This window comes from Eublepharis macularius, chromosome 2 (genome assembly GCF_028583425.1).
Source record: "Eublepharis macularius isolate TG4126 chromosome 2, MPM_Emac_v1.0, whole genome shotgun sequence".
In the NCBI taxonomy this organism is placed as follows: domain Eukaryota; kingdom Metazoa; phylum Chordata; class Lepidosauria; order Squamata; family Eublepharidae; genus Eublepharis; species Eublepharis macularius.
In genome coordinates this window covers 78,841,624-78,868,207 of record NC_072791.1, presented here as the reverse complement: position 1 = coordinate 78,868,207, position 26,584 = coordinate 78,841,624, and the positions used below count along the sequence as shown (strand labels likewise).

Sequence of the window (26,584 nt, the reverse complement as noted above, 5' to 3'; positions counted from 1 at the left end):
AAGCTTCACTGGTAGAGAAGTGTTAGTGAGAAGATTATAAGGAATAAGTTAATTCAAGTTTATCACTACTTCTGTTTAAGCTTAGCATCCAATATTTTAATTTATTCTCCCTTTTTTACTTTTCATGTCCTCTGAGAAATCAGATTTTATTTTGCCTCTGAGCAGTTGTTGCAACTTGATCTAAGCCATCACTTTTTCTATTTGCATTTAAAGGGCCCCTTACACTAGAAAGATGTGCTCTGACTGCTTAGCAAGAAAACATACCCAGAAATTTAATCTTGATGTTCCAACGGATATTAAAAATACCTTCCTGATTGCTGAAAAAGAATATTAAGTTGCCCCAGTTTTGCTCCACAATCATTGTAATAAGAGCCACTGTGATAAGACATGGAAAGTTTGTTTGTGAAAACAGACAAGATATAGGTATTTTAACTATACTGTAGTATGTTGATACAGAACTACAGGCCTCTGGAGGAAGGCTAGGTCCTTTTTCTGCACTGTTAAAATTCAGCTTTGAATCATCTGACGTATCTGCTATGCACTGAGTAGCATTACTGAAGCTTAAAATATACAAGTATCTTGACTTTATGGATTTTGACAGCCACCTTAATAGGCAGCTTGAACCATGGTTGAACTTGTCTTTAAGGGAGGATTGTTGCTTTTTGACATATCTTCACTGGATAGGAGGAAGAGCATCTTTTCTTTGGTTATTGGCTGTTTTTACAAACAAAAAATTACAAGTTTTATGAGAAACTGTTTTGATCCTTGTTTTACTGGGGGATGATGCTCATTACCCCATATCCTGGGGCATGGTCTGGCCTTCCTTTCAGACTATGGGGTTTTAAGCATATGGACCTGTGCATAAATTATATGGGTGGTAACATCAGATGTCAGACAATCCTACTGAAATAGTTATATGAGTGGCACAGAAATGCAGCACCCAAAGTCTGCCTTCTCTACCTATCACATTTCAGGAGAAGACAAGCATTGGTGACATACAACACCAGAAGCAAGAGAGGAAACTGAAGGCTGGAGATACTTGCACCACCTCACACCTGCAAATATTTGTTTTTTGCATTTGTTTGCTAAAAGTGTGGGACAATCTATTGCAAAACTGGCAGCTATCATGTTCAACAAATACCACACCTGCCTCCTAAGAACACAAAACATTTGGAGAAGGGACATGTTGGAACATGTCTCAAGTAGAGATGTAAAATTTCTAGAAATTTTAGAGCCGGGGTAGGGAGAGCTTTTTCCTAGTTTTTTCCCCAAAGAGAAAATGTAAAAATTTTGAGGAAAATGAAACATATGCCATACTTCTTTCTTATCAAACTTAAACTTATTTCACAACAAAGCACATTATTTATAACTTACTTAGCATATAAAACAGTACTATTTTGCAGGGCCGGATCTGGGGGGGGGCAGGGGGGTAGTCTGCCCCCGGCACCGTCAGGGAGGGGGTGCCGGGAGCAGCTCCCAGCTGCCAGAGCGCGCAGGCGGCAGCACAGGCAGCCTCACAGTTCCCCGTGCTGCCTTTTGCCTGCCCTGGAGGGCAGGGGGTGCCCAGCAAGCCAGCCGCCCTCTGTCCTCTCCAGCGGGGCAGGGGAAAGCAGCTTGGGCGGCTGCGAGGCCGCCCACGCCATTCGCCTGTGGGGAGGCAAATGGTGCGGGCGGCCTCGCAGCCTCCCGCACTGCTTTCGCCTGCCCTGGAGGGCAGGGGTGCGCAGCAAGCCGGCTGCCCCCTGTCCTGCGGAGCAGGCGAAAGCAGCGCGGGGGGTTGCGAGGCCCCCTGCGCCATTCGCCTGCGGGGAGGCGAATGGGGCAGGCGGCTTCTCAGCCCTGCACGCTGCTTCCGTCCGCCCTGCATCACCAAAGTGACGTCATCACACAGTGTGGGGAGCGCGTGCACACACTGCGCGCGCGAGGCAGTCAGCCAAGGGTTGCCCTGGGCATGGGCAACCCTGCATCCAGCACTGCTATTTTGCATATGAATGGAATTGGTAAGTATGAATGCCTTAGTTTTCTACAAGCAAAATTGTGAATATACACCACAACGGAGGGCCCTTGTTAGAATCACAGGGTGGGGGGCTTCCCCCTGGCACTTGCCTATTTGTTGCCTGATGGAAGAGGAGTTAAGTATGTTTTGTGTGCATGCTTTTGTTTGAGGGGGTGTAAAACCACACTGATTTTTATAACTTTTTAGGAATCCCCCAAGGTTGCAGAAGCATCTGGTTTATAGCCAAGTGGTACCAGATCTTGGAGTTACGCATCCACATGCAGGGACTACTTGGCTGTTAGATATATGACAAATGGGGACCCACAAGGACTTGCAGAAGGTCATCTCATTTTCTCCTCCACCATGTTCTTTCTCCCTTCCTTGCCCCTCATGGCACCTTCCGCCTTTCCTACTTCCTTCTCTCCTTCCCACCCACCTTCATAAGCCCCTGTCTTCACCTCTCTCCTTCCCTCCCAGGAGCCTCTCTCCTATGGCCCAGTTTCATAGTGGAGAACCTGCAGTGACTTGCAGAGGATATTTCAGTTTTCCCTGTATCCCCTTCATCTTTCCCTCCTCCTGGCAGCCTCTATATGCTCAACCTTTCCCTACTTCCTCTCTCCTTCAAACCTACTTAAAAACTTACCTTTTATCTGCCCCCCCTTTCATTTATATTTATTAATTTACTTCATTTATATACTTCCGTTCTCCACATTGGAAGCCCAAAGCAGCTTACATCATTCTCCTTGCCTCCATATTACCCTCACAACAAAACTGAGAGGTTAGGCTGAGAGTGTGTGACCGGATCAAAGTCTCCCAATAAGTTTGTCATGTATGCCTGCCTGCATACCTGCCATTAATGTGTTTTGCATTTTGTACTGATCATCTGAGAGTGTGTAAACTACTAACATGAAATGTTCCGAGCCGGTGGGGGTTGTCTGTTATCTGTTGAAGGTATTTACTTTCATTTCTGCAGTGAGTGACCTTGGATACAAGCTGCGGGCAGCGAGCAATATATCTTTTCTCAGAGACTGAGATGATTTCATTCTGTACTATGTCTAGTCTAAACTAATCAGTTCCCATGTAACTCTTTGGGGTTTTCGAGCCAGAATGTCAACAGACCCAAAGGGCGGGAAGTTTCCCTATAATTAACACTACCCCTTTTTGAATAGTCACTTCTGCCAATGCATTCGTATAGATCACTTGGACTGTATAGATCTCTAATAAAAGTTACTTCAACCAATGCACCTGAGTGCTTGCTGTGAGGGACTTGGGGATCTCTCTGCCAAGGACTGACAAAGTTTCCACAGCAGAATGGTGATTTGAACTCAGATCTCCCACATCCTACTCTGAAACTCTAACCATTGCACTACAATTACTTTAGGGAGGGGCCTGGGTGAACCATGGATATAATGTGGTATTAAGTTGCCTGGTGGTTGCTTCTGAGCCTGGCTCCAATGAGTCCTCCCTCAAACGCCGAAACTGCCATAGAAAGGGCCCTCCCCCTCCCCCTGCCTTTTCCTGTCAGAAATCAAGTCTGGAATACTGGCTAATGGTTGCCTAGTAACAGACACTGAAGGCATCTGGTTAAAGCTACAGGTGCTTCTTTTTCATGTTGGGTTTTTTAAACCTCCCAATGTATTTAGATTTCAGACTTTTCTGCACACCGGGTCATTTTTCTGCTGCATAGGAAGATCTGACTTGTTTGTTCATGGCTCCAATTTCCAGATTTAAGTATATCCTCAGATCAGGGCCACGGTATTAGTATATAAGATACCTGATAAATAAAGCTGCAAAGTGCTGCTTGCTATACTATCTTCACATGTATCTCAGTTTTGGTCACATGATAAGTAGACAAAATAGAAGTTGCAAATAATAATACACTTTCTTTTGTTTACTACATGTTTTCTATCTCATACAGTCACAATAGAAAGCAGCACATTTGGATACTGAATTACACTTTATAAAATGGAGAACACGGAATTCTTTGATAGTATATGCACTATATCTTATGAATTGTAGATAAAATTATAATACTGAAACAATTAACATTTATTTGAAAATATGATGCCTATGCCTACAGTATGTCCAGTAATTATCTATATATCTACTTCTGAACATGGCCCCAGCATGTAGATTTTTAAAAAACAAAATGATGGGGCCAGGAACAGATTGAGATGTTTCTGCAAAACCCGAGAACCCTCAGGTTTGCAGAAAAAAATTAAATTGAAAAGGGAGACAGAAGAAAATGTTTAAAATTCCAAGATTTTTGCAGCCATTCTGGATTGCTTAAGCAACTGTGGCTGTATAGAAAATCCAAAATGCTCATATATGCTCACTTAGAAACTGGAGGTGAATGGGGAAAAAGGAGGAGTGGGAATGCAGGAAAAAAGATAGGGGCAGTGAAGCTAAAACAGAGGCAGAAAGGGAGGGGGGAAATAGAGGTAAAACGGGAGCTTCAAGGAAAGGGGAGAAACCGCGAGGGGGACTGAAGGTAAAGTGACAGGTGAGGCAGAAACTGGGCAAGACAGGCAGAAGGGAAGGAAGCAGAGATAGTGTTGGTAGAAGAACCAGCAGGAGAATGAGATTTCCTCCCATGAGTCCTAGTAGTCTTCCATTTGTCATTTTCTAATGTAGTACATAGTTTTACATAAAATGCTCATACTATGAATAATACATTGTCTTAAAAAGTATTTCACTCATTCCAAAAAAGAAAATACTTCATAAGGAGTTCCCTCAGAGGTCAGCAAAATTTCCAACTTTTTCTGCTGGAATAACTGGGGTAAAAAAGGAGCCCCATGGCTCAGAGTAGTAAGCTGCAGTACTGCAGCTCAAGCTCTGCTCACGACCTGAGTTTGATCCTGGGGGCAGCCGGGTTCAGGTAGCCGGTTCGGTTCAAGGTTGACTCAGCCTTCCATCCTTCTGAGGTCGGTAAAATGAGTACCCAGTTCCCTGGGGGTAAAGTGTAGATGACTGGGGAAAGCAATGGCAAACTGCCCCATAATAAAAAGTCTGCCAAGAAAAAGTTGTGATGCGATGTCCCCCCGTGGGTCAGTAATTACTCGGTGCTTGCACAGGGGACTACCTTTACATTTTTTTATCTGGAAAAAGGTCCTTCAAGTGAGAATATTTCTGGGTTTTCCCTCAGGTTTTCTTATTTCTAATGCCAAATAAGCAACATGTCCCTTGCCTTGAGATACTTTTGCAGACTTTAGCTATATGATGGTAAAACTAAATCTGTGGATTTTTTGTCTTGGTAGCTCCAAGTATTAGAAAGGGTTATGGAAGTCTTCTTCAGCTGCAACCCCTCCCTCCTCATCACCCGTCTTAATAATGAGCTATTTACTTACTGCAACCGTCTTCATCACTATGGTCCCCACAGTCATTGTCACCATCACACTGCCATTGTGCTGGGATACAAGTGCAATCACCAAAGGCGCTGACTGCACAGGTAAAGTGGTTGCGTCCGCAGGAACATTCAGCACTGCTACGTACGCCTGAAAGAGGAAAATAATCAGCTTGGCTTAGAAATAAGAACGGAAGAAGTCACAATTTTTTTTTAAAGACAAGAAAGCAGAAAGTTATTGAAACTGTGTCCCATATGTGCCCTACCCATACACCACCACCACAGTAACAAGAAAAACCCACCAGGGTTATATTCCTGAGATACAACCAAAGGTAATCATTTGGGGGGGTGGGATCTAGGGCTTGGTACAATGTCCAAATATTTATGTAAATATCAATATCCTATTTCCAAAAACATTCATCTCTACTCCCTGCCATACATCAGCACTGTATCTGTTCAGCTCTCAGAGTTCTCTAAAAATAGATGAAGATATAAACAAAACACAGGAAGATCTGTGGATCTGCATTAAAAATATTAGTTCAGAAATGATAATCACTCAGAATGTCTATTTTGGCCAAGGATGTAAGAACTCCAGAATGTAAGAGCTGGAAAAGCCATTAACTAGAGCAGAAATAAAACCTAGCCTCAGCCTAAAGACAAAGGCCGTTTCCATGCTGCTTACCTTCCCTCGGAACGACCCAGAACATCACGCAAAAAACGCGGAAAATCGCGGTTTTTGCGCGATCTTCTGGGTCGTTCCGAGGAAAGGTAAGCAGTGTGGAAATGGCCTTCTTCTCCAACACTTCAGGTGCATGTAGGGATGCTAGACCCCTGGCGGGGGGGCAGGGGATCCCCCGCCCTCACCCCTCACACCCCACCCCCACTTACCTGGCCAGTGGGGGAGTGCACCTTCTGTGCGCGCTCCCCTGCAGTGCTGCGTGCTCCCGTGCACAGCCGCTGCTGATTGGGCCTGTTTTGGGCAGCTGTGGAGCACAGGAGCACTCCTACACTCTGCAGCAGCTCAAAACGGGCCCAATGGGCACCCAAACAGGCCCGTTTCAGGCGCTGTGGAGGGCAGGAGCGCTCCTGCACTCCGCAGCGGCTCAAAACGGGCCCGTTTGGACAAGTGATGTCATTGCGGTTGTGGGAGCATGCGTGCACACTTTGCACGCATGCACCCCCCCCCATCTTCACAGGTTAGTGCCAGGCCTCAATCCCCCACCGGGAGGTTGAGGGGGCCTGGCAACCCTAGGTGCATGGCTTCATCTTCCTTAAGGTGCTGCACAAAATAGCTCAACTATGTACCTCTTACAATCTGTTCTGACCTATTCAGAACATGTATATTTTTAACGGTGATGTATTGAAGCAGCTCCCCACAACCTAAAGGTACAAAACCAAAGGATATTATGCAGAAGTATGCAAAGAAATTCCATCCCCAAATCCAGAGCACATACTGCCATTATGCCTGCTGTGCAAAGAAGCAGCTCTACACACTGCATGCCAAATATTGATTTCTTTTTCTTCTTCACGCCTACAATTTCATAATGCTATTCTAGCTGAAACATATATTCAGTGTTTTTTTCTGAAGATATATAACTATACCAAGAGAACAGAACAAATACAGGTACAAAGAAATTCAGTAACATCTAATTATTTGCAAGTGAGCTTTGCTTTTAAAAACCGAACATGTGTGGTGTGAAAGGATAGACTAACCAAGTGTTTCTGAAACCCAGGACAGGTTCCACGCTTAAAATATGACTCTTACTGTCTCATGTTCCAGCCCATGTCAGCTAAGGAGATCCGGAAATGAACAGGAAGTGGACACGTGCCTATGGAGCCAGCAAAGAGGGAAACATTCTGTTAGGTCATACTGTGCTATTTGACCTAGTGCAGATTCTAAATCAGGAACAGCAATGGTATCTCTTCTCTGAACGTGAAATATTTCACTAGTATATTTCATCTTAGAAGAGGACAAAGGAGATTATCCATGTACTTGTCTTTTAGAAGAAAAAACAAGAGGCTTTATCTTTGCTCTTGTATTACAGGAGATTCTGTTTTTCTCTTCCTTTGATCAGTTATACAGTGAACTATTAAGTGTCATTACAGCAAGATAATATCGCTTGCTATTTTCTAGTAAGTCTCTGGTACATCTTCCTAAACATACCTGCCACATCCAACAAACTCAGTAAATTAACTTCTTGTACTCTCATGCATGTAAGGCCAATCGCCACCTTGGGGTCAGGTAGCAATTTTCCCCAGGCCAGTTTGGGTAGGGATCCTGACGGTGTTTTGCCATCTTCTGGGCATGGAGCAGAGGTCACTGGGGGTGTGGGGAGGGAAGGTAGTTGTGAATTTCCTGCATTGTGCAGGGGATTGGACTAGATGACCCTAGAGGTCTCTTCCAAGCCTATGATTCTATGATGTTCTTTCAGCTCTGACTGAGCTGATGGAGGTGGTGTTGGTCTTTCTGCCAGGAAACCAAGGAGGACTGTGCCAAGACAGCTCTATTAGGTTAAGTTCAGGACTTCATGGCTGTCAAAACAACCATGGAACTGTCTCAGATTGTAATGGTGCCAACGCATGAAAGAAGACACATGCTGGACCTTCTTTTATGCAACAAATGGCTCACTGGTGATCTGATAGAGGTTCAAACATTGTTGAGGTCAGATCACTACCTTCTAAAGGCAGGGTTGAGCTTGTTACCTCCTTTTGGTAGGGACAGTTGACTAATTTTTAATTATTATTATTTATTAAATTTACAGTCTGCTCCAGTGGCGTAGTGTGGGTTGCAGACACCCGGGGCAACTCCTGGCAGGTGGCGCCCGTCACCACACACGTGCACACTCTCAGAACCAAGCGATGACATCATTTTCGGCAAGTGACAGCATCGTGCAGGACACACCCACCCCCCAGGAGTGCTCCCATGATTCAGGCCACTCACCTCCCCACGTGTTGCCAGCCTCCCCAGCCACTGCAGGAGCCAGAGGGCCAGCTCAGCACCCAGCAAGCCAGCTGCCCTGTCAGCACAGCAGGCAGCCAGGGTGGTGCAGGCGGCCTCCCAGCCCTCCCACGTAGCTGCCTGCACTGCTGCCACCAGCTCCATGTGCTCCGGGCCAGCAGCCACTGCATGAGGGCCAGCTTGGCAGTGCCCAGTGAGCCGGCCGCCTCCCAGGGCACAGCAGGTGGCCAGGGCAGCACAGACAGCCACCTGCACTGCTGCCACCACCACCAGCTCCGCACGCTCCTGGCCAGCAGCCGCACCTGCCAACCTCTCTTTGGTGGAACCTGGAGCAAGCAACCTCCCTGCCCCCCCAAATATGGCCCTGGCCTGCTCTCCCCACCTTCAGGAATCAATGGATCCTGTTGGTTTCAAGGTGGCACTGGGGGAATTTGAGAACTTCCTTGGTAAACCCTGTGGAGGCGTTTGAAGCTGCATTAAATGATAGGTTGGCTGGCGCCTTAAAAGAGTTGCTTCATAGTGTCCTCTTCCAAATTCTGCAAGGGTCCCACTCCCTGGTTTACTTGGGTGACATGAAGCAGACTAGGAGACAACTAGAGGAATTTTTGTAGAAAACTAGGGACAAACTAGACAGAGCAACTCATACAGCCCATTTGCAGGCCTATGAGTTGGCAGTGATGGTGGCAAAGACAACTTTCTTCTCTGCCACCGTTACATCAGCATAATCTTGCTCGTTTGCTTAAAGTGGTTCATAACTTGGTAACACCTAAGTCTGATTCTGCCAGTCATGAAAATTTGTCCCCTAGATGTGATGTTTTTGCAAGGATCTTTGTTGACAAAATCTCTCGCTTCTGTTGCAACACAGACATCAGGTTGAGAGCAGATCTGATACATGAGGTGTCAGAAGCACCTGCTTGTTCTTTTGTTATAGATAGTCATAGACTCATCCTATCTACGGATGCTGACAGGATCCTTGGAAGCATTAGGGCCACCACTTGTGCTCTGGATCCATGCCCATTCTGGCTTTTAAAATCTTGCTGGGACAAGATATTGGAACCACTGGTGAAAATTGTCAACTCCTCTCTGACTAAGGAGATTCTCCCTAAACCTCTGAAGAAGTCAGTTATTAGATCTCTGCTCAAAAAACCTTCATTGGCTAGGGATGAGGTGGCCAATTACAGGCATGTCTCCAACTTACATTTTCTAGGGAAGGTGATAGTGTGATGGCAGAGCAGTTCCAGGGCTTCCTGGATGACACATCTGCCCCTGATCTATTTCATATTGGTATCAGGTCAGGGTTTGGTACCAAGATGGCTTTAGTTGCATTGCTGGAAATCTTCATTTTGGAGATCTTCAGGAGGTACTGTAAGGCCTGTCTTTTTGCCAGGCTTCTGAGGGAATTGGAAGGGTAGTCATCTTTTAAGGAGTGTGTGTGGCAGAAGAGCCCCACTGACCTGGAAGCACTGACCTTTAATGCCTTTTGAGGTATCTGGGGTTAACCAGTGCTAGCACAAGTTTCTGCCTGGCCCCCCAGGTGCCCCCTAACTCTCAGATGGGCTTTCTATCCTTCTCTCTTTAACCCGCTGCCACCACTTGGCCTTTGTGGGAAATGCCCATGGGGAGGGCATTTCTTACTCTCCTGTGCAGGCTTGCCACTCTGAGCCCTGCCTTGCTCCCAGGCTTCTGCTACCCACACCTGGTTACCTTAGGGATAGCTTGCGGCACTTATGCACCACTGGGAGGATCAGCAAATTGCCAAATCACCCCCTTGTTGTGGCACCTGTCTTATATAGCGTGGTTGAGCAGTGAAAGTCTATGTGGTACAGAGAACACTTTCAGCATTTAAGAATTTTTAAAAGCTTTTATTTTAAAAGGGAAGGGGGAATGTTCACACTCACACTTTGAAGCTCAGCACCAAAGCAAGCAAGCGAGGGATCTCAAAAGAAATATGTAAAAACACAATGCTTATGCCCCTCATTTTTATGCATGTCCTAATTAGATGTAACTCTAAGGCTGGCTCTTTAATTTTAAAGGTTACAGCATACTGAGAAGTCCCCATACCTTGTAGTCCTGGCTTAGGCCTTTCAACCATCCACATGGCCAATGGCTGCCACCTGCAAGGAGCCAGGTCTAAGTCATCTCCCTTTGCCTACCCACTGGGCAGATCAGAGAGGCTTTTTCTGAAGGCTCCAGAAAGGACCCTTTCTGGCAATTTAGTCCTCCAAATCTCTGCCCCCCACCCCCCAAGCAAGTCTTCTGGTCACTCCTTTGTCTTCAACCAAGTGGGGCATCTGCATAACTAATGATTGGGTGTGACTTAGAAAGCATTCCCTCCCCCGCTCAAGAGGAAGGAAACACTTTTTTAAACTACAGGTTTAAAGTTTTGGGAACACTCCAAACCTACAACTAAAAGCTTTTCTCCACAGGGGGGATTTGGGGACTGTTATTTTATTTGGTTTTAACTGTAAATGTTTTTAATCTACTCTTTTAAGATGCCTTGAATCATGTAGAAAAGTGAGGTAAAATGTTTTAATAATAAATACAGGTTAGTTAGATGGAAAAGCCTTTCTGGTATTAAGGATGCTTCTGGCACAAATGGGCTTCTGTAGCAAATGAGTGCAATTTTTTTGCTTGCTGGTCTTGAAAGAGACAGAGAACCAATATGATCCACAAGTAACAATTTCCCACTAATGGAAAGTACAGCTAATCCATCCTTAATAGAAGGATTTGCTCAGCAATTACTTAAACACAGAACTCTTCTGGAAGAAACTAGGAATGCCACACTGCACTTGTATGTTCTGATGACAGAAGAAACATCGCTCGCTGCTACAGGCCACCAAGATGTGTTAATACGAGAAGAGGCAGAACTAATTTCAACTGGGGGTCCTTTGACCTCCAAGGAGCTAACACTTGATTAGAATTCAAGCTATCTAAGAGACATAAAACTGTGCTTGTAGACAAAAGCTTCATGAGTCATTGATTCAACCTCTTCAAAATATCAAGATTTAATCATCTCAGTAACTTTCGTGTAAGATTTTGCTTAGCTCCATTCACAGATACCCGAACTGAAAATGGATGCAAAGACTCCACATGTTGTCATAATAGGTAAAATAGGGTAAAATCTTCAGTTTATCATTTCTGAAATACAAGCATGGCATGCCAAACAACATGGTAGGAAATCATAAATCAACTTAATCCCTCAGTTTTGAAGGCAGTGGTAAGTAGGTAGGCAGGCAGGCAGGCTGGCATTTATTTATTTATTATTTTATTGCCCACTTTTCTCACTGAGACCCAAGGTAGATTATTATAATACATAATTATAATAATACATAATTAATCATAACAACACATAATATATAATTATAGTACGCAGTGCAAAAGTAAATATGATCAACAGCTAGGACATATAATGAACAAACAGAAAACAGTATGGATTGCAGAAATTTTAAAACAAGCATAAATCCGAAAACAGAGATGAAACATTGCTGAAACAAAGCATAAGTAATTAAACATGACGTTTTTAATGACACAAACATACATCAACAGGAAGTACCTATTAGAATATTCTATGGTCCCAGTCCCTTTACCAAGGAATTTCTCTGAGCCATTTCTTACAGCACAGCCCTATTACTTGAGTAAAAAAAGCCCTCCTGAATAATTCAGTACTGCAGTTTGCAGAAAGCCAGGAGACTGGGCACTTTCCTGACCTCCTCGTGCAGACCTTGCCGTAAGATGGGGACTATTACAGAGAAAGTGCAGGCACATGAAGCTATAAGGGCATTTCCACAAGTCATTAACGTCGCGCAACACTCACAGAACACTAGTGTCTTTATGGTGTGATTTCTGATGTCAATGCACCATGAAAACGGAATCACGACAGGGTGACGTCAGAAATCGTGCCATGAATACACCACTGTTCCGTGAGTATTGCACGATGTTGCGCGACGTGTGGAAACAGCCTAAATGTTGTCCAACTGCAGGGTGATATCTGCAGAAGGTCCTGTTCAGATGAGCAAAGCTACCATGGTGGAGCATAGGGCAAGATGTGGTCCTGCAGATATGATAGGCCAAGGCCATATAGCAGATTCTTCTGACTCGCAAATTCATATCCTTATCCACTAGCAGCTGGGACAAAGTTTCTCCCCCTTGAGCTACTGCAGAGGAAATGCTAATGGGGTAGGAGATAAGTTTATCCCTGCATACTGAGGACTTTATATTCTGGACTGGACATTCCCTGACTAGAGTGGTACGTCAGGTTATTGAACTACAAGCACTTGTTCATTTGGTTTGAGTATGGTAGATCCCAGAAGTCATAAAATAAGCCCCTGATGGAGGAATATGACAGTTTCACATGAGAACCCAATTGTCTCAGTATGAGACAGCATTTTATTCTTAACATGATTATTTGATTTGATCCAAGATAGGAGTGTGCTTACACCTTTCATTCTATAGTCCTCAACAGTGTGTGTGAGGAGATGGAGGTTTTATGGGGGTTACACATTCCTTATGTCAAGGACCAGATAAAATAATCGGCCCTTAACCTTCTACCAACATATGTAATACTACTGCAGAATATGATGGTGTTCTAAAAAAAATTTAAAAATCCCTTTTTATTTGTTGAAAGCTCACATAGCCATGACAGGCTAATTCTGTAGGCCTAATGTATGCACATGAGGAAAAGAAATGCACAGGTCAGATAAGGTTTATGACTTGAAGAAGCATAAGTGGCAGCAATCACATATACTATAAAGATTAAGTGGAATCTGAAGAAAGTGCTTTTCATGATAAAAGAATGGGATACAGAAAGCAATAAATCTCATTTTGGCAAAACTAAAGAGGGAAGGATAAAACAGAAAGCAGAGCTTCTAAGAATTTCCTTAAAAGCAAATGAGACTGTCGTACTTTTGACAGCACCCATTGAAAACTGCTGCCCATTTCAGTGAAGTCATAACTAATCAATACATACACACCTTATTTTGATAAAACAGTTGTTTGTAATGCATATTCCAATTACACTGTATTATGCAGAAGTTGAAAAACCAGCTATTCTGAAGAAAGAATAGCAAAAGATCTCTTCATTTAAAAAAGATGAAGCCTCCAATAGAAAACAAGACTGAAACTATGGCTTCCCACATCTACACTCCCCAAATTACATGATGCAATACTTTGAGCAGTTTGCCTTTAAATATCCCAAACAGAGAATCTTTAAGATTTAAATACTACAGTGTCTTGAAAGATCTACCACATCTTTGAGAGAACTTTGAAGTTGAAAGTTTGTCTCATGACATGCTACTCAGAAAAGTATTTATAATTTGCTTGGATATAAACAATTGAAAAGCTGGTCAAGGAACCATAAACAAGGGGTAATAAGAAACAGCAATGTACCAAGCTGAGGGAGGGATGGGGCTATTATAAACTACAGGGAATCTCTGTCAGGTCCACCCTTTTCAAATATCTTCATTAGTGATCTAGAAAGTGGGAATAAACAGACAGAGGATTTCAGTAAATATCAAAATAGGAAATGCAACAAATACTTATGAAAACATCCAAAATAAAGGCATCAAAATACAGATAAAACTAGACAATTATTTTGACACATGCATGGGAGTTTAAAAAAATGATTGTGTTGTCCACTAAAAACCACCATTGTGTAACTTCTCTAGGTATTTAGTTTCAGAAAGGAGGAGACATAAGTAGAGTTCTATGAGGGATGCAACAACAAGTAGGTATTACTCTTGCAAGCAATTTATGAACTGCAGTTAAATATATTAATTCACTGCTGGAATAAAATGAAACTCCATTTCAGAACAGTCATTGGGGATAAGAGTTCATCCCAATGGGAACTATACTGTGGGGTCCTACAGGGATTCCTCTTGTCTCTGATGTTTTTTAATATATATGCACCCTTTACCAGATTTGTTAGGAGGTTTGCGGTTGGATGCCACCACTGTACTGATGACACCCAACTCTACCTTCTACTTGATAAGCACCCAGAAGCAAGTATCTCTTCCATGGCCCAATGCCTGGATGCCATAGCTGAGTAGCAGCTGGCTGAAGTAGACAGACAGACAGACACACAGACACACGCCAGTACCAGCAAGCTACTACTTCTCCCTCAACTGCATTTATTTAAAATATTTTTTACTACCTTTCCTCACACAGTGGGCACATAGTTTAGCAAAGAATGCAAACAGGCATATGTAACATTACAACAATAAAAGCACATAAAACCGTCATCAAGAGTAAATCATTATCTTCAAAATATCACCCACAAAAAGTATCTTCAGTCCAGATCCACAAGCCCCACAAGCTTATTTAGTTAAGTATTTTCAACCTCTCCCACACAGCAGGCTCAAACAAATGGTATTGAAAATCAACAGAAACCTAGAATAAAAATGCATTATTAGTCTAACATGCCACAAGAGTTCTATTTATGGTATTGCAGGATCTCTGAAACACAGGTAAGGAGGCAGCAATCCTAATCTCCATTTACAATCTACCCCAAAGTATCAAAAGCAACCACTGAAAAAGTTCTTGAAGAGTCAGCTATATAAAGCTCTTTGTGAGAGTAAAGGGAACAGAGAGAAGAAATTGGTGGAAGAACAAAGACGGCAAACATGCTCATCTACCTTTCTGTACTTACAGCTAAAAACAATCATTAACGTTCCATTAATGATTTTAAAAGAGGCTTAAAAAGTGGTCACCTGAATAATTCTTATGCAAGGTTAAAGCTTTAAAATATTTGTTTCAAGTGGTAACAGCTCCACATCCATTACATTTTTGTCAAGATTTGTTATGGAACTGACTAATACCATGGCTTTTAGACAAGACAGCTTGCTGGGAGACTTAGCTAGTGAAGAAGAGGCATTTTCCCAGTTCTGTTGGTTGTTATCATGCAAAATTATGTTATCTATGACAATGCATTCCAAAATGGCTCTTGTTACTCTGCCTCCCTTGATACAGTAACTTGCATCAGCTCTGGTATTTTGATACCCACTTCCAAGGCATTGGCTTCAATCTAGTCCCAATGACACATGTATCATCATTACACATGACCCCTAATCCACAGAGGTTAGACTTACCTGATTGCTGAATGTGATGTAGATAGGCTAGAGTTACAGGCAGTGAGGACAGCTTACTTCCTGTTTATCAAATGGATTTTCTGATACTGGAGGTATATATGGATATGATTTGTTGATGCTTTAAAACATCTCACAGTATCACATTGCAAGCTGCCTGGTAACTTTTTAAGGACAGTAAGAGAAAGAGTCCAGTAGCACCTATAAGACTAATAAAATTCGTGGCAGGGTATAAGCTTTCGTGAGCTATACCCTAGCACAAATTTTGTTAGTGCTAGTGGACTCCTGCCCTTTTTCAATGCTACAGACAGACTAACATGGCTACCCATCTTGATCTATCTTTAGAGACAGTGTAAGAGATTAAACACATCTAATCTTGGGGTGATGTTTTCATGTTTGCTTATAAGTTCCTGTCATAGGCAAACAGGAATAATTTTCTAACACTTGTCCTCTCAATACAGTATTAATCCTAAATATCCCACAGTACTATGAACACTTTCATAGGAGTAAGACTCACTGAATAGGTTTGAGTAGAATGGTTTAGGATTGCACTGTTAAGGGCTAGACCTCCAAATTGATGTATGGCTTTCCTCCAGAGGATTCCATCACACACATCATGAACTGTAAAAACTATTAATATATTTTTCTTCTGTATATTTAAGTTAAATTAAGCTATCCCTTAGCAATCTGCAAAAAGCAGAATGACAGAATAAGTGAAATATACCAACCAGCCACTGAATGCCAACTTCCATATTCATTGAAATTATATGTAAAACGACAATGGACAATTGCCTGTACCTAAATATTATTCTGGCTATCATACCATTACATACTTGAACTAAGACACTAACAATGCAATCAGGGCTGGCGCGTCCATTGAGGCGGGTCCGGCAGCTGCCTCGAGCGCTGAGGTGCCGGAGGGGGCACCGGGGGTGGGGGCGCGGACCATGGAGATGGTGGCGGCACCGCTCACAGCTGTGCGGGAGGGCTGGGAAGCTGCCCACCCACTGCCCTGGCCACCTGCCATGTCTGGCCCGCAGCTGCTGCGCCCAGCCAGAAGCACATGCTGGCGGCAGCAGTGCGGGGCAGTCTGAGCAGGCAGCCTCCCAGCCCTCCCGCTTAGTTGCCCCATGCTGCTGCTACCGCCACCAGCACACAGCTGCAGGCCAGGCATGGCAGATGGCCAGGGCAGCGCGGAGCAACTAAGCAGAAGGGCTGGGAGGCCATCCACGAGCTGTCCAAGCTGCCTGTCACGATATTCGGTCCTCCACCAGTCCCGAATAGTAGGTCGGGGAGGGAGGGGTGGCAATCCTTGCCTGAGAGTCTCTCTCCTTCAGGCCACTCCCTGCCCCTGAGATCTCTGACATTGAATGTGTAGGCCAGGTGTGGGGTGCCGAGCAGAGTCTGGTGTACCGACCGCCTAGTGCACCAGCAGATACCCTGTCGCGCCTGCTAGAAGTGGTAGCGGGGTGGGCCTTGGAGTACTCCAGACTGATGGTGCTGGGGGACTTGAACATGCATGTCGATGATGCCTCCTCTGTGCAGGCTGCAGACCTGGTGTCTTCCATGGCAGCACTGGGACTTTCCCAATTTGTATCGACCCCTACACATCAAGCAGGCCACACGCTAGATTTGATCTTTGGGATGGGGTTGAATGTAGATCTGGAAGTGGTAGAACCAGTGCCATGGTCAGACCACTCAGTCCTGAAGGCCCAGCTGGGGATACCCCCCCCCTGCAAGGGTGGTGAGCTGATTTATGCTTGCCCGCAGAGACTTATGGACCCGATTGGGTTCCAGAATGCTTAGCAGGATCCAATACGCCATGGCAGTTCATTAGATGAGCTGGTAGAGAACTGGCAGTGCCGGCTCTCCAAAGCCATCGACGAAATGACCCCCCCATCACCCTCTTGTCCCTGTGCAAGACAGGCTCCCTGGTATACAGAGGAGCTCTGACAGAAGAAGCAGGAGCTAAGACGGCTTGAGCAAGTGTGGCGACGATCTCGGGATGAAGAGGCAAGATCATCTTATAGGATGTTTATGAAAGCCTATGAGGTGGCAGTGAAGGCTGTGAAGAAAGAGTTTTATGCAGCCTCCATCGCGTCAACTAGCTCACACCCTGCAAAATTGTTTAATGTGGTTTGGTCATTGGTCTTGCCAGAGGGAGGCCGTCAAATTTTGAATTCGGATATTAGCTGTGAGGCTTTTGGGAGCTTTTTTGCTGATAAAATCTTGTCTCTCCGCCACGACTTGCCAGCCACAGTTGATTCAGTGAATGAGCTAGAAACCCCTTGGCCGTCTTTGTGGCCAATATTTGATCATTTCAGCCCACTCTCTGGGGAGGAGATTGACAGGACCCTGCAATCAGTTAGGCCCACCACATGTCCCTTGGACCCATGTCCATCGTGGCTGGTAAAGGCCAGTGCTGAAGGGCTGTGGTCCTCACTGGAGGTCATTGTTAACCTATCCTCAGGCTCCAAGATTTTTCCTGTGCCATTAAAGGAAGCTGTGGTGAGGCCTCTTTTAAAGAAACCATCGCTGGACCCCACCGACCTGGTCAATTACCGCCCGGTTTCAAACCTCCCATTTCCAGGAAAGGTGATTGAGCAGGCAGTGGTGGAACAGCTGCAGGGCTTCCTGAAGGATGTCTCGGCCCTAGACCCCTTCCAGTCCGGGTTCCATCCGGGACATGGGACGGAGACGTTGCTGGTTGCCCTCACAGACGATCTTCGTAGACATCTGGATCAAGGCGGCTCAGTGCTGCTGATATTATTGGATCTGTCGGCAGCATTCGATACAGTCGATTACAATCTTTTGACTCACCACCTCACCGATGTGGGGATACAAGGGACTGCCTTGCAGTGGCTTGTCTTTTCTCTCCACAGTTGGGGACAGAGGAGACAACTGCCCAGCTGCCTCAACAGATAGTTGTCCAGGGTGGAACAATCACAGCACCCCAGCAGTAGAGTCAGGGGGCCCAGAGGCTCCAGAGAAGGCAACACAGCCAGCAGCAAGTGCGGGAGGGGAAGAGCCAGAGGGGGAAGCCAGCCAGGGAAGGACAGCCACGCCCAGCATCAAGGGACAGGCCAGCATCAATGGACAGGCAGCCCAGATGCTAGCTGGGGTGGCACTTAGTGAGCAAAGGCAGAGACGGCCAAGGCGCATCACCTGGAAAGGCCCTGCCAGCCCAGTCCTGCAGGAAAGACTGAAGGAGAAGGGGGGAGGAAGAAAAGGAAGCACACCTGGAGGAAGCCTCAGCTGGGACACGTTCACATTCAGCCCCACCCTGCTAGAAAGGCAAGGAAGGCCAGGAGGAATTAGTGAAAGGGCAGGAACACCTGAGAGCATACACAGATGATCAGCATCAGGAGAGGGAAGGAGCTTGGAAGGAAGGGCGGAGGCAGCTAAAGGAAACCCAGCGGCGTACACGGCAAGCCCTGACAGGTGTGCGGGATCCCACAGGGAGCAATATTCTCCCCATTATTGTTTAACATCTATATGCGCCCCCTTGCCCAGTTGGTGCGAAGTTTCAGACTTGGGTGTCATCGATATGTAGAAGACACCCAGTTGTATCTGATGATGGATGGCCGGCCCGACTCAGCCCCAGATGTCCTGGAACATGCTTTTGTAGCCATGACTGGTTGGTTGAAGCAGAGTCAGCTGAAACTGAACCCAACAAAGACAGAGGTCCTGTACTTGAGCCACGGGAGATTAGGTTCGGAACTCTGGCTCCCAGCCCTCGATGGGGCATCATTAGTGCCAGTTCCGAGGGTTAAGATCCTGGGGGTGATTTTGGATGCCTCCCTGAAAACGGAGGCACAGGTCACAGAGGTTGTAAGGTCCTCTTTTTTCCATCTGTGTCAGACCAGGCAACTTGTCCCTTACCTGTCAACCCGTGACTTAACTACAGTGATCCAAGTAACGGTCATCTCTAGGCTAAATTACTGTAACTTGCTCTACACGGGGCTGCCCTTGAGCCTGACCCGGAGATTACAGCTGGCACAAAATGCAGTGGTGCGTGTTATTACGAGAGTGCCAAATAAGGCACATATAACACCGATCTTACGCGAGCTGCATTGGTTATCAGTGGAGTACCGGATCAGATTCATGGTTCTGGTATTGACCTATAAGGCCTTGTGAGGACTAGGACCAGCATATCTACAGGACCATCTCTTCCCATATATTCCCTGGAGGACACTCTGATCAGTGGACAAACAGCTGTTGGTGGTCCCTGGCCCCAAGGAGGCCCACCTAGCCTCGACTAGAGCCAGGGCCTTTTCGGTCCTGGCTCCCACCTGGTGGAATGCTCTGTCTGCTGAGATCAGGGCCCGGCAGGACCTACTATCCTTCCGCTGGGCCTGCAAGACAGAGTTGTTCTGCCAGGCATATGGCTGAGGCTGGGCCTCTGAGGCCTGAAAAAAGGGGTGTATAAAATCTTAACCCTCCCTATGAAGGCTGTCCACCATCCTGTTTTAAATGTGTATTAATAGAAATACACTGCTGTTTTAATGTAGATGAATTTTTATTGTATTTTAATATGTTGTTATCCGCCCTGAGTCTGTTGAAACAGCGTGTTCAGCATGACTGCACCAGCTTTAGGAGAATCCAGAAAGAGTCCACACCTTGCTTGTTTGGTAAAGGTGTATAATACAATTTATTTACAGGTGGATAAAGAGCAATATACAAGTTATAGTCCAGAGAGACAAAGTGCTTCGCCTACATCTGGACTTGAAAGAAGCCAAACCATAATGTACACAGTAGCAATTTATACATATAGACAACCAATCAGATGCATGAGTGAGTTTAGCGGAGTCATTCCCTCATGGTCTCCTGACTTTGGAACTTGACCACCTGACTCTCAGTCACCTGATGTGTCTAACTGTCATACAGATCGTTTTGATCTAGAGCCTCTGCACACTGGCTTTTGACATTTAGATTACAACAGAGTCCACTTGTGGGGAGGGCAGAATATAAACAAACAAACAAACAAATAAATAAGGCTTTGGCTGGAGTAACTCTGCTTAGGATTGCACTGTAAGGCTGATAAATTAACTTTCTCTGCCATTGAACATGATTATATTTCATTCTCTACGGTATATAATACTTCAGCAAATTAGCATACCCTACTCAAGAAAAGAGATTTCCTGTCTAAGTCACAATAAAACCATTCCTCTTATTATTTCCTTTCTAAGCCAGAAGTGCATATGATGCTGTTTTATATTAAATCAGACCATTGGACCATCAAGGTCACTAATGTCTACTCTGACTGGCAGTAGCCTCAAAAAAAGTCCTCACACTTTTTCATTTTGAGTGCATAAAGCCTTGTCTGAAAAAAGTATGACTCATTCCGTGGATGGGAAATATTTCATAAAAGGTTTTTTCCAGTCCTCCCCAAAATTTCCATAAGAAAAACTGAAAAAAGCCCTGAGATGTCCATGCTATATGAGGGAGTAAAACTTTGTCTTTTAAAGGTATTTCACCAATTTCAAAGGATAAAAAAGTCACAGGGTTTTCCTTTTTCAGTGTTCCTCAAAGTTCCCCAGTGCTTCCATGGGGAAAATGGGAGGAATATCCCTGTAAAGAAATGGGAGTTTGTTCTGATAAATCTATTTTTTTATTTTTTCCTGCAAACATTCACATCTCTAAACATGATTTTTGAGTCAACTTCTCTCTCCTGTTTTAAGTCAATAAAAACAACAGATTTTTGAACAACCATGTGGAGCCTAAGGCTATTATAAAATCCTAGAAATCATGTACAGACCATCAGTAGTTACAGCCTACTAGCTCTATTTTTCCCGGGGATCAATCCCAACCATTAGCTGTCAATTTCACAAAACACACTGTTTTTATCTCTGTCCGTGATGATTTTCTAAACTTTTAATCATCACATTTCAGCGCCTCAGGAAACTAACTTCCTTGGGTCTCAGTGGCCTTCATCTAGCCTTTTCATAGGACTCAGATAGGCCTGTCTAGCCAGTCTCTTTTCAATATGGCAAATATATCTAAACTATCAACTTCAGACTGCAGCCCACTTGACGGAATGTTTCTCTGTTCAGAGTTTCCCTGCATACAAGAAACTAGCATGTCAGCAAAAACAATCCTGACTTCTTCTATATAATGGCATCTTTGGCTTGCACTTCTCCAGCTAGCACACTTCTTGCTATCTTTAGTGCAATCCAAACATATTTTGACCCCCAACATCTAGATGCCTCTTCTCTCTCTGCATAGAGTCTCATATTTCCCCCCAAAATTATATCCATGGCATAGAAAAAATAAAGAGATATAAAGAAAAAAGAAGAGGCATTGTCTTAACTGATTAATAATAAGTAAATTTGCTTCTGCCTTCCAATGCTCTAGCCAGTTATCACAAAGGCACTGGGAACACAGATAAATACTCAGGCGCAATATTTCTACATTTTATTTTAATTAATACATTAAATATTACTTTTTTACTGTTTTATACCCCCTCGTTTATCATACTCCCTTGTTGCTGGCAGCATGCACTTAGGCCACCCACTATAACATTTCTGGCAACTGGCCTAGAACAAACCCTTGTCTATCTTGAAAGGAAGAACTCTATTTACCAGTGGAACTGTAATTGACAGCCGCCAGAGGATGAAGAGAGGACAAGAACTCTGCCTTAATATGGCATTTTTGAGGCCTGAAATCTGACCTATTTCATTATTGTGGTACAACAGAACCAGAACCTTTCTTCTAAAGAGTCAGCAAAGGGGGTTATTTTGGTCTAAGAGACCATCAGCATCAACAGTGAAGCATCTGTGCTGTGCAGCTCCCCTGCTGTTCTCTATTGCAACACAGACTGGGAATCAAGCCACAGCGGCCTAATGTGGGGTGGGGGGGCGCTCATTGGGGAAGAAGAGAATATAAGCTTTGTGGCCAGAAAGCCATTCTGGCTTTGTGGCCAGAATGAGGCAGAAACTTTTTACTTTGCAATTCCAGTCGGAGGAACTTCAAAAGTAGAACCACAAGATAAATGCAGCTATCTTGGGAGAAAGAACTGCTCTATAAAGGTTTTTAAAAACATACAATACAACCAAAACACAAAGTTTTATGTTTCCCTCTGAGGACGAGCAAAATAGGGGAATTATTAACTGTCCAAGCTGAGCTGACTATGGAAGAACTAAGCTGAGCCCATCAAATAAGAGGTGCCACATAACCACAATGTCACCATGGAACCCCCACGGCTTACCAGCAAACTGGAAGAAATTAAGACTTGAAAGTAAAAGGAATCTGACCAATTCTGGGGGGGGGGGACCAACAACAAAAATTACATTTTATGTATTCACAGAAGTTTCCACTGATAGTGCCAAAAGGAAAAACAAGTTGAATGGTGAAGTTGCTACATAGTAGACTTCTACACAGGAAGGACTAGCCCCTGTTCAGCAGATCTAAACGTTCCCTTGCTTTCAAGGCAGCTCACCCACTGTTACCCTGTAACTCCAATAGCTCCTGTGCTCCAGCCTCCTATATCTAACTTAAAATGCACTTATAAAAGTTTTCCTCGGTTACCAAATGCAGCTTACAAAAAAAAATCCTAGCCCTCACTGATAATCAGGATTTTGAATCTATACACTTGCCAGGATCTATAGTTCATTCTTACCCCTTACTTCAGCATGTAATCAACCATGACACCAAACATATGTTTGATTCTAACAAGACATTACAGAAGTTCAAACAGGAGAGAGTAAGGAGAACATAAATCACTTCAAAATGTACAAATCTGTTCTAGATATGACCAGATTTTAGAGCCTGCTTAATTATTTCTGAAGCAATGACACTAATAGATGATTTTGTATTTACCCTTCACCCCTAAAGCTCAGATCTGCATGATATGCTTGTGGGCACACATACCTGGGCCATGGGACAAAGCTGGAAAAATGAAACTCTTTTCAAGTCACAATCCCAAGCTTAAGCTGCAAGATCATTTTTGTCCTTTCCTACCCTCACCAATTTCCTCTGCTCCTAAACACATCATTAAATACACACTATGGAAACCAACTCAGTGTCACACTTAATGTCAAGATTTCTACACTTCAACTCAGGAAATCAAAATAAAGCCTCCTGTTCCACTTCAGCAATCAAAGACTATCCCCCTCAGCCTTTGACCTGAATGAAGAGCAGTCAGCATCCTGTGTTACTGGAAAACAAAGCCCAGAGGCTCTGGAGACACTGATGGGGACTCCTAGTCGCCTGTACTAGTTTTTAGATTAGGAAAATACTAACCTTAAAAAGAAAAGCCAGCCTCAAAGCAATTGTTGACACTGGAATTAGACTGCTGCTCTATGAAGAGACTGCCCGGCTCATTGGCCCAATTCCAAAACTTAAATGCTACTGTTACTCACAATCCTGAATTAGTTTTGGATTTCGGGAGTTTGGGTTGATCCAGAGCCAAAGGAAACAAAAACTGGAGAGAAATTTGTTAAATGTTGACAGACCTACAGGAGGAAAGCTTCAGCAAAGCTCTCAAAAAACGCAGGATATTTCTTTAAAAATGTGAGAGAAAGGAAACCTTCATCCAGATGGAAGAACTGCTATTGCAAACTCCAGTGGATATGCAAGCAGGTTTGCTTAGGGCCAAACAAGCAGAAAGGGAAACATCCTACCAACCAGGAATTACAGGAGGTTCAGAATATCTTAATTGGGTATGGATGGATATGGATAAATGAGTATGGGTATGTATAAATCACCTCTATATTGCAAACACACACAGTGACAAAGTAGTAAATCCTTGCTAGACAGTCCAACCTCACTCAATGTATGCTACCACCTCCTCCACCTAATTACCTACCCAACAAAACAAAACTACTGCTTGAAGGTTATGCTTTTTCATAAGCTTCATCTAAACCATGCAATTCAGGCAAATGGCTACTGAAAAACACCAGGCTAACAAAACACTCTATACTCGACAATAGCCCTGCAGAGAAGATTAGCACATCAAGCACCAATCCATATGCAAAAGCACCTCCTCAGGATACAGTGAAGCCTCCCTCCATTAGCATTCCACACCCTGGGAAACTCCTACAGGATGACTCAGCTCAACCCCACCCCTCCTGAGTAGATATAAATGACCTGCCAACATCTTTTCCACACTGTGGCACTGAGAGATCTCTGTCTTTTGGTGCTTCACATCTGAAGATGCCAGCCACAGCTGCTGGCGAAACATCAGGAACTACAATGCCAAGACCACGGCAATACAGCCCGGAAAACCCACAACAACCACAGGCTACTTAGTTTTAGTGAAAGTGGAAGAATCACTCAAGCAGCAGGTATAGTGTAATACAGAATCAAAAAAGAGAAAAAAGAGGAAGTAGCAAGAATGGTCAGCAATGGACTGCTTCCACTGATAAAAAGAATAGTCCACATATACTCAACAAATGTGCAGTCCCCAAAGCCCTTCATTAACCTTAGCTCAGTGATTCTTACAGCAACGTATAAGGTGGACTAATTACCCTCATCTTAAAAATACGGAGAGGAGAACCTAGTAGACAGTGATTTAGGTATACATGTTGGTATGCAGCAGAGTCTCTTGAAAGCTTGTTGGTCTTTAAGGTGCCACTGGACTCATATTCTGCTGACTTGCCTTAGACTACTTAGCGCAGGGGTTGTTACTCTTGTTGAGCTAGTGGGCATTCTTGGAAGTTTTGACAAAGGGTAGGGGCACCGCCGCAAAATTGTTTCCATGAAGCTGCAATCTCAAATATTGGTGGTTCCAATCCAAGTATTTTCCTATGATAAAGACAGCTGCTTCTAAATGGTTGCTTTATGCAGACCCATACTTGATGCTTCTTGGGCTCTTCTGCAGGACTGCTGAGATTCATCTTGGATCTGCAGGTGGAGACAATGGGTAATATGCCCACGCTTGGGACAACAAACACCTTCAAGTGGCTCTGACCAGGGAATTCTAGCTCAGAGACTATATAATCCCCACCACCACTCCGCCAAATTGCCATACTAGGAAGTGCTAGAATTCCATCTCTTTGCAAAAGCCATTTCACTTCTTACTAGCTGCTCACTTTTGCTCTTTCTGGCAGACAGGTCAGTTCAAGATGTACTCCTGTTGTACCTTTGTAGTTACAATAAAGTTGTCTGTAAGCTATGTGCTTTGTGTGGCTTCCTTTTAATGATACTTAACTGTCTATGCTCTTAACTTCTTTTGTATGCCAGTTCCATTGATTTAATCAAACAGCCTTAATATTTCACTGAATGTTAGCCTCCTGTTTGTGTGCAAAGCTCTCTCTCACGGTGTGATGGCCTTCCAATTCAGGCAACACTGTTTCTGGCCAAATGAGTGAAAGTCTCGTCACTTTCTTGAGCCTCGATATTAAGTTCTATATGCTATGCAGTTCGGCAGAAGTTTCCTCTCCAGAAAAATCCAAAGCAATTACTAAGTCCAACGATGTTGCCCAGGAGTTTAAAAAGTTCTCACACTGAAATTTTGAATTCATGCTGGGGCCAAGTTTACAGTATACGAAAGGCATTGGTGCACTACACTTATGTGCTTGAACATTCCTTTTCCTGCAAGCCTCAAAGAAGGAAGCTGGATAACTGCTACCTATGTAATTGGTCAATGAGGAACAATGAGCATTGCTGTTCCCAGCTGAGAAACAGGGAAGATGAGCAGTAACATCATCCACCTCCAAGGCATGTGTCTGACCCCACAATTTTCCACCCTCCCCAAATGTGTACTGGACTCTGAACAAACCCATTAAGAATGTTCCCAAAGGCCTACAAAGGATCTTTGTTCTCCTTTCAATTGTGTCCTGCTCTTTTCACTTCCCCAGAGAAACATTTCCAAGCCAGTAGGCATACAAGTGTGGGGATATCGCTTGAGGGAGTGCAAAGTGGCTAGAGTACTTTCCTTCAAGTGTGTCTATGATTGCATCTTTTAGTATACTTCTCCCCACAAACCACATTTCCATTTGGAAAGCAAAACAGTACTGGAAGAGGAGAGAGGTAAGAATGGTCTTCCCCTGCTCCTTCTTTGTAGTTCACTGATCTTTTTCATAGGCCTCTGACAGCTTCTGTGAAATCATCAGCAGCAATCCCCAGCAACAAAAACAACTGAACAAGAGCACATTAAACAAGAGGCAGAAGGAGAGATACAGCTAAAGGTCTGCAGTTTGCTTCAGAATTCAGATTAAAATACCAAATTTTGGCTAATTCAGTAAAATCCAGTTATTTGGAATAAA

General features: G+C 44.1%; 1 protein-coding gene across 1 annotated transcript in view; it reads right to left on the bottom strand.

The window, feature by feature from the left end:
• Positions 1–26,584, bottom strand: part of LRP4 (LDL receptor related protein 4) — a 157,295-nt gene that overhangs the window by 93,708 nt on the left and 37,003 nt on the right. Inside the window, exon 2 of the mRNA XM_054970370.1 lies at positions 5,344–5,490. Within this exon, the coding sequence (XP_054826345.1) occupies positions 5,344–5,490 (147 nt within the window). The remainder of the gene's footprint in view (positions 1–5,343; positions 5,491–26,584) is intronic.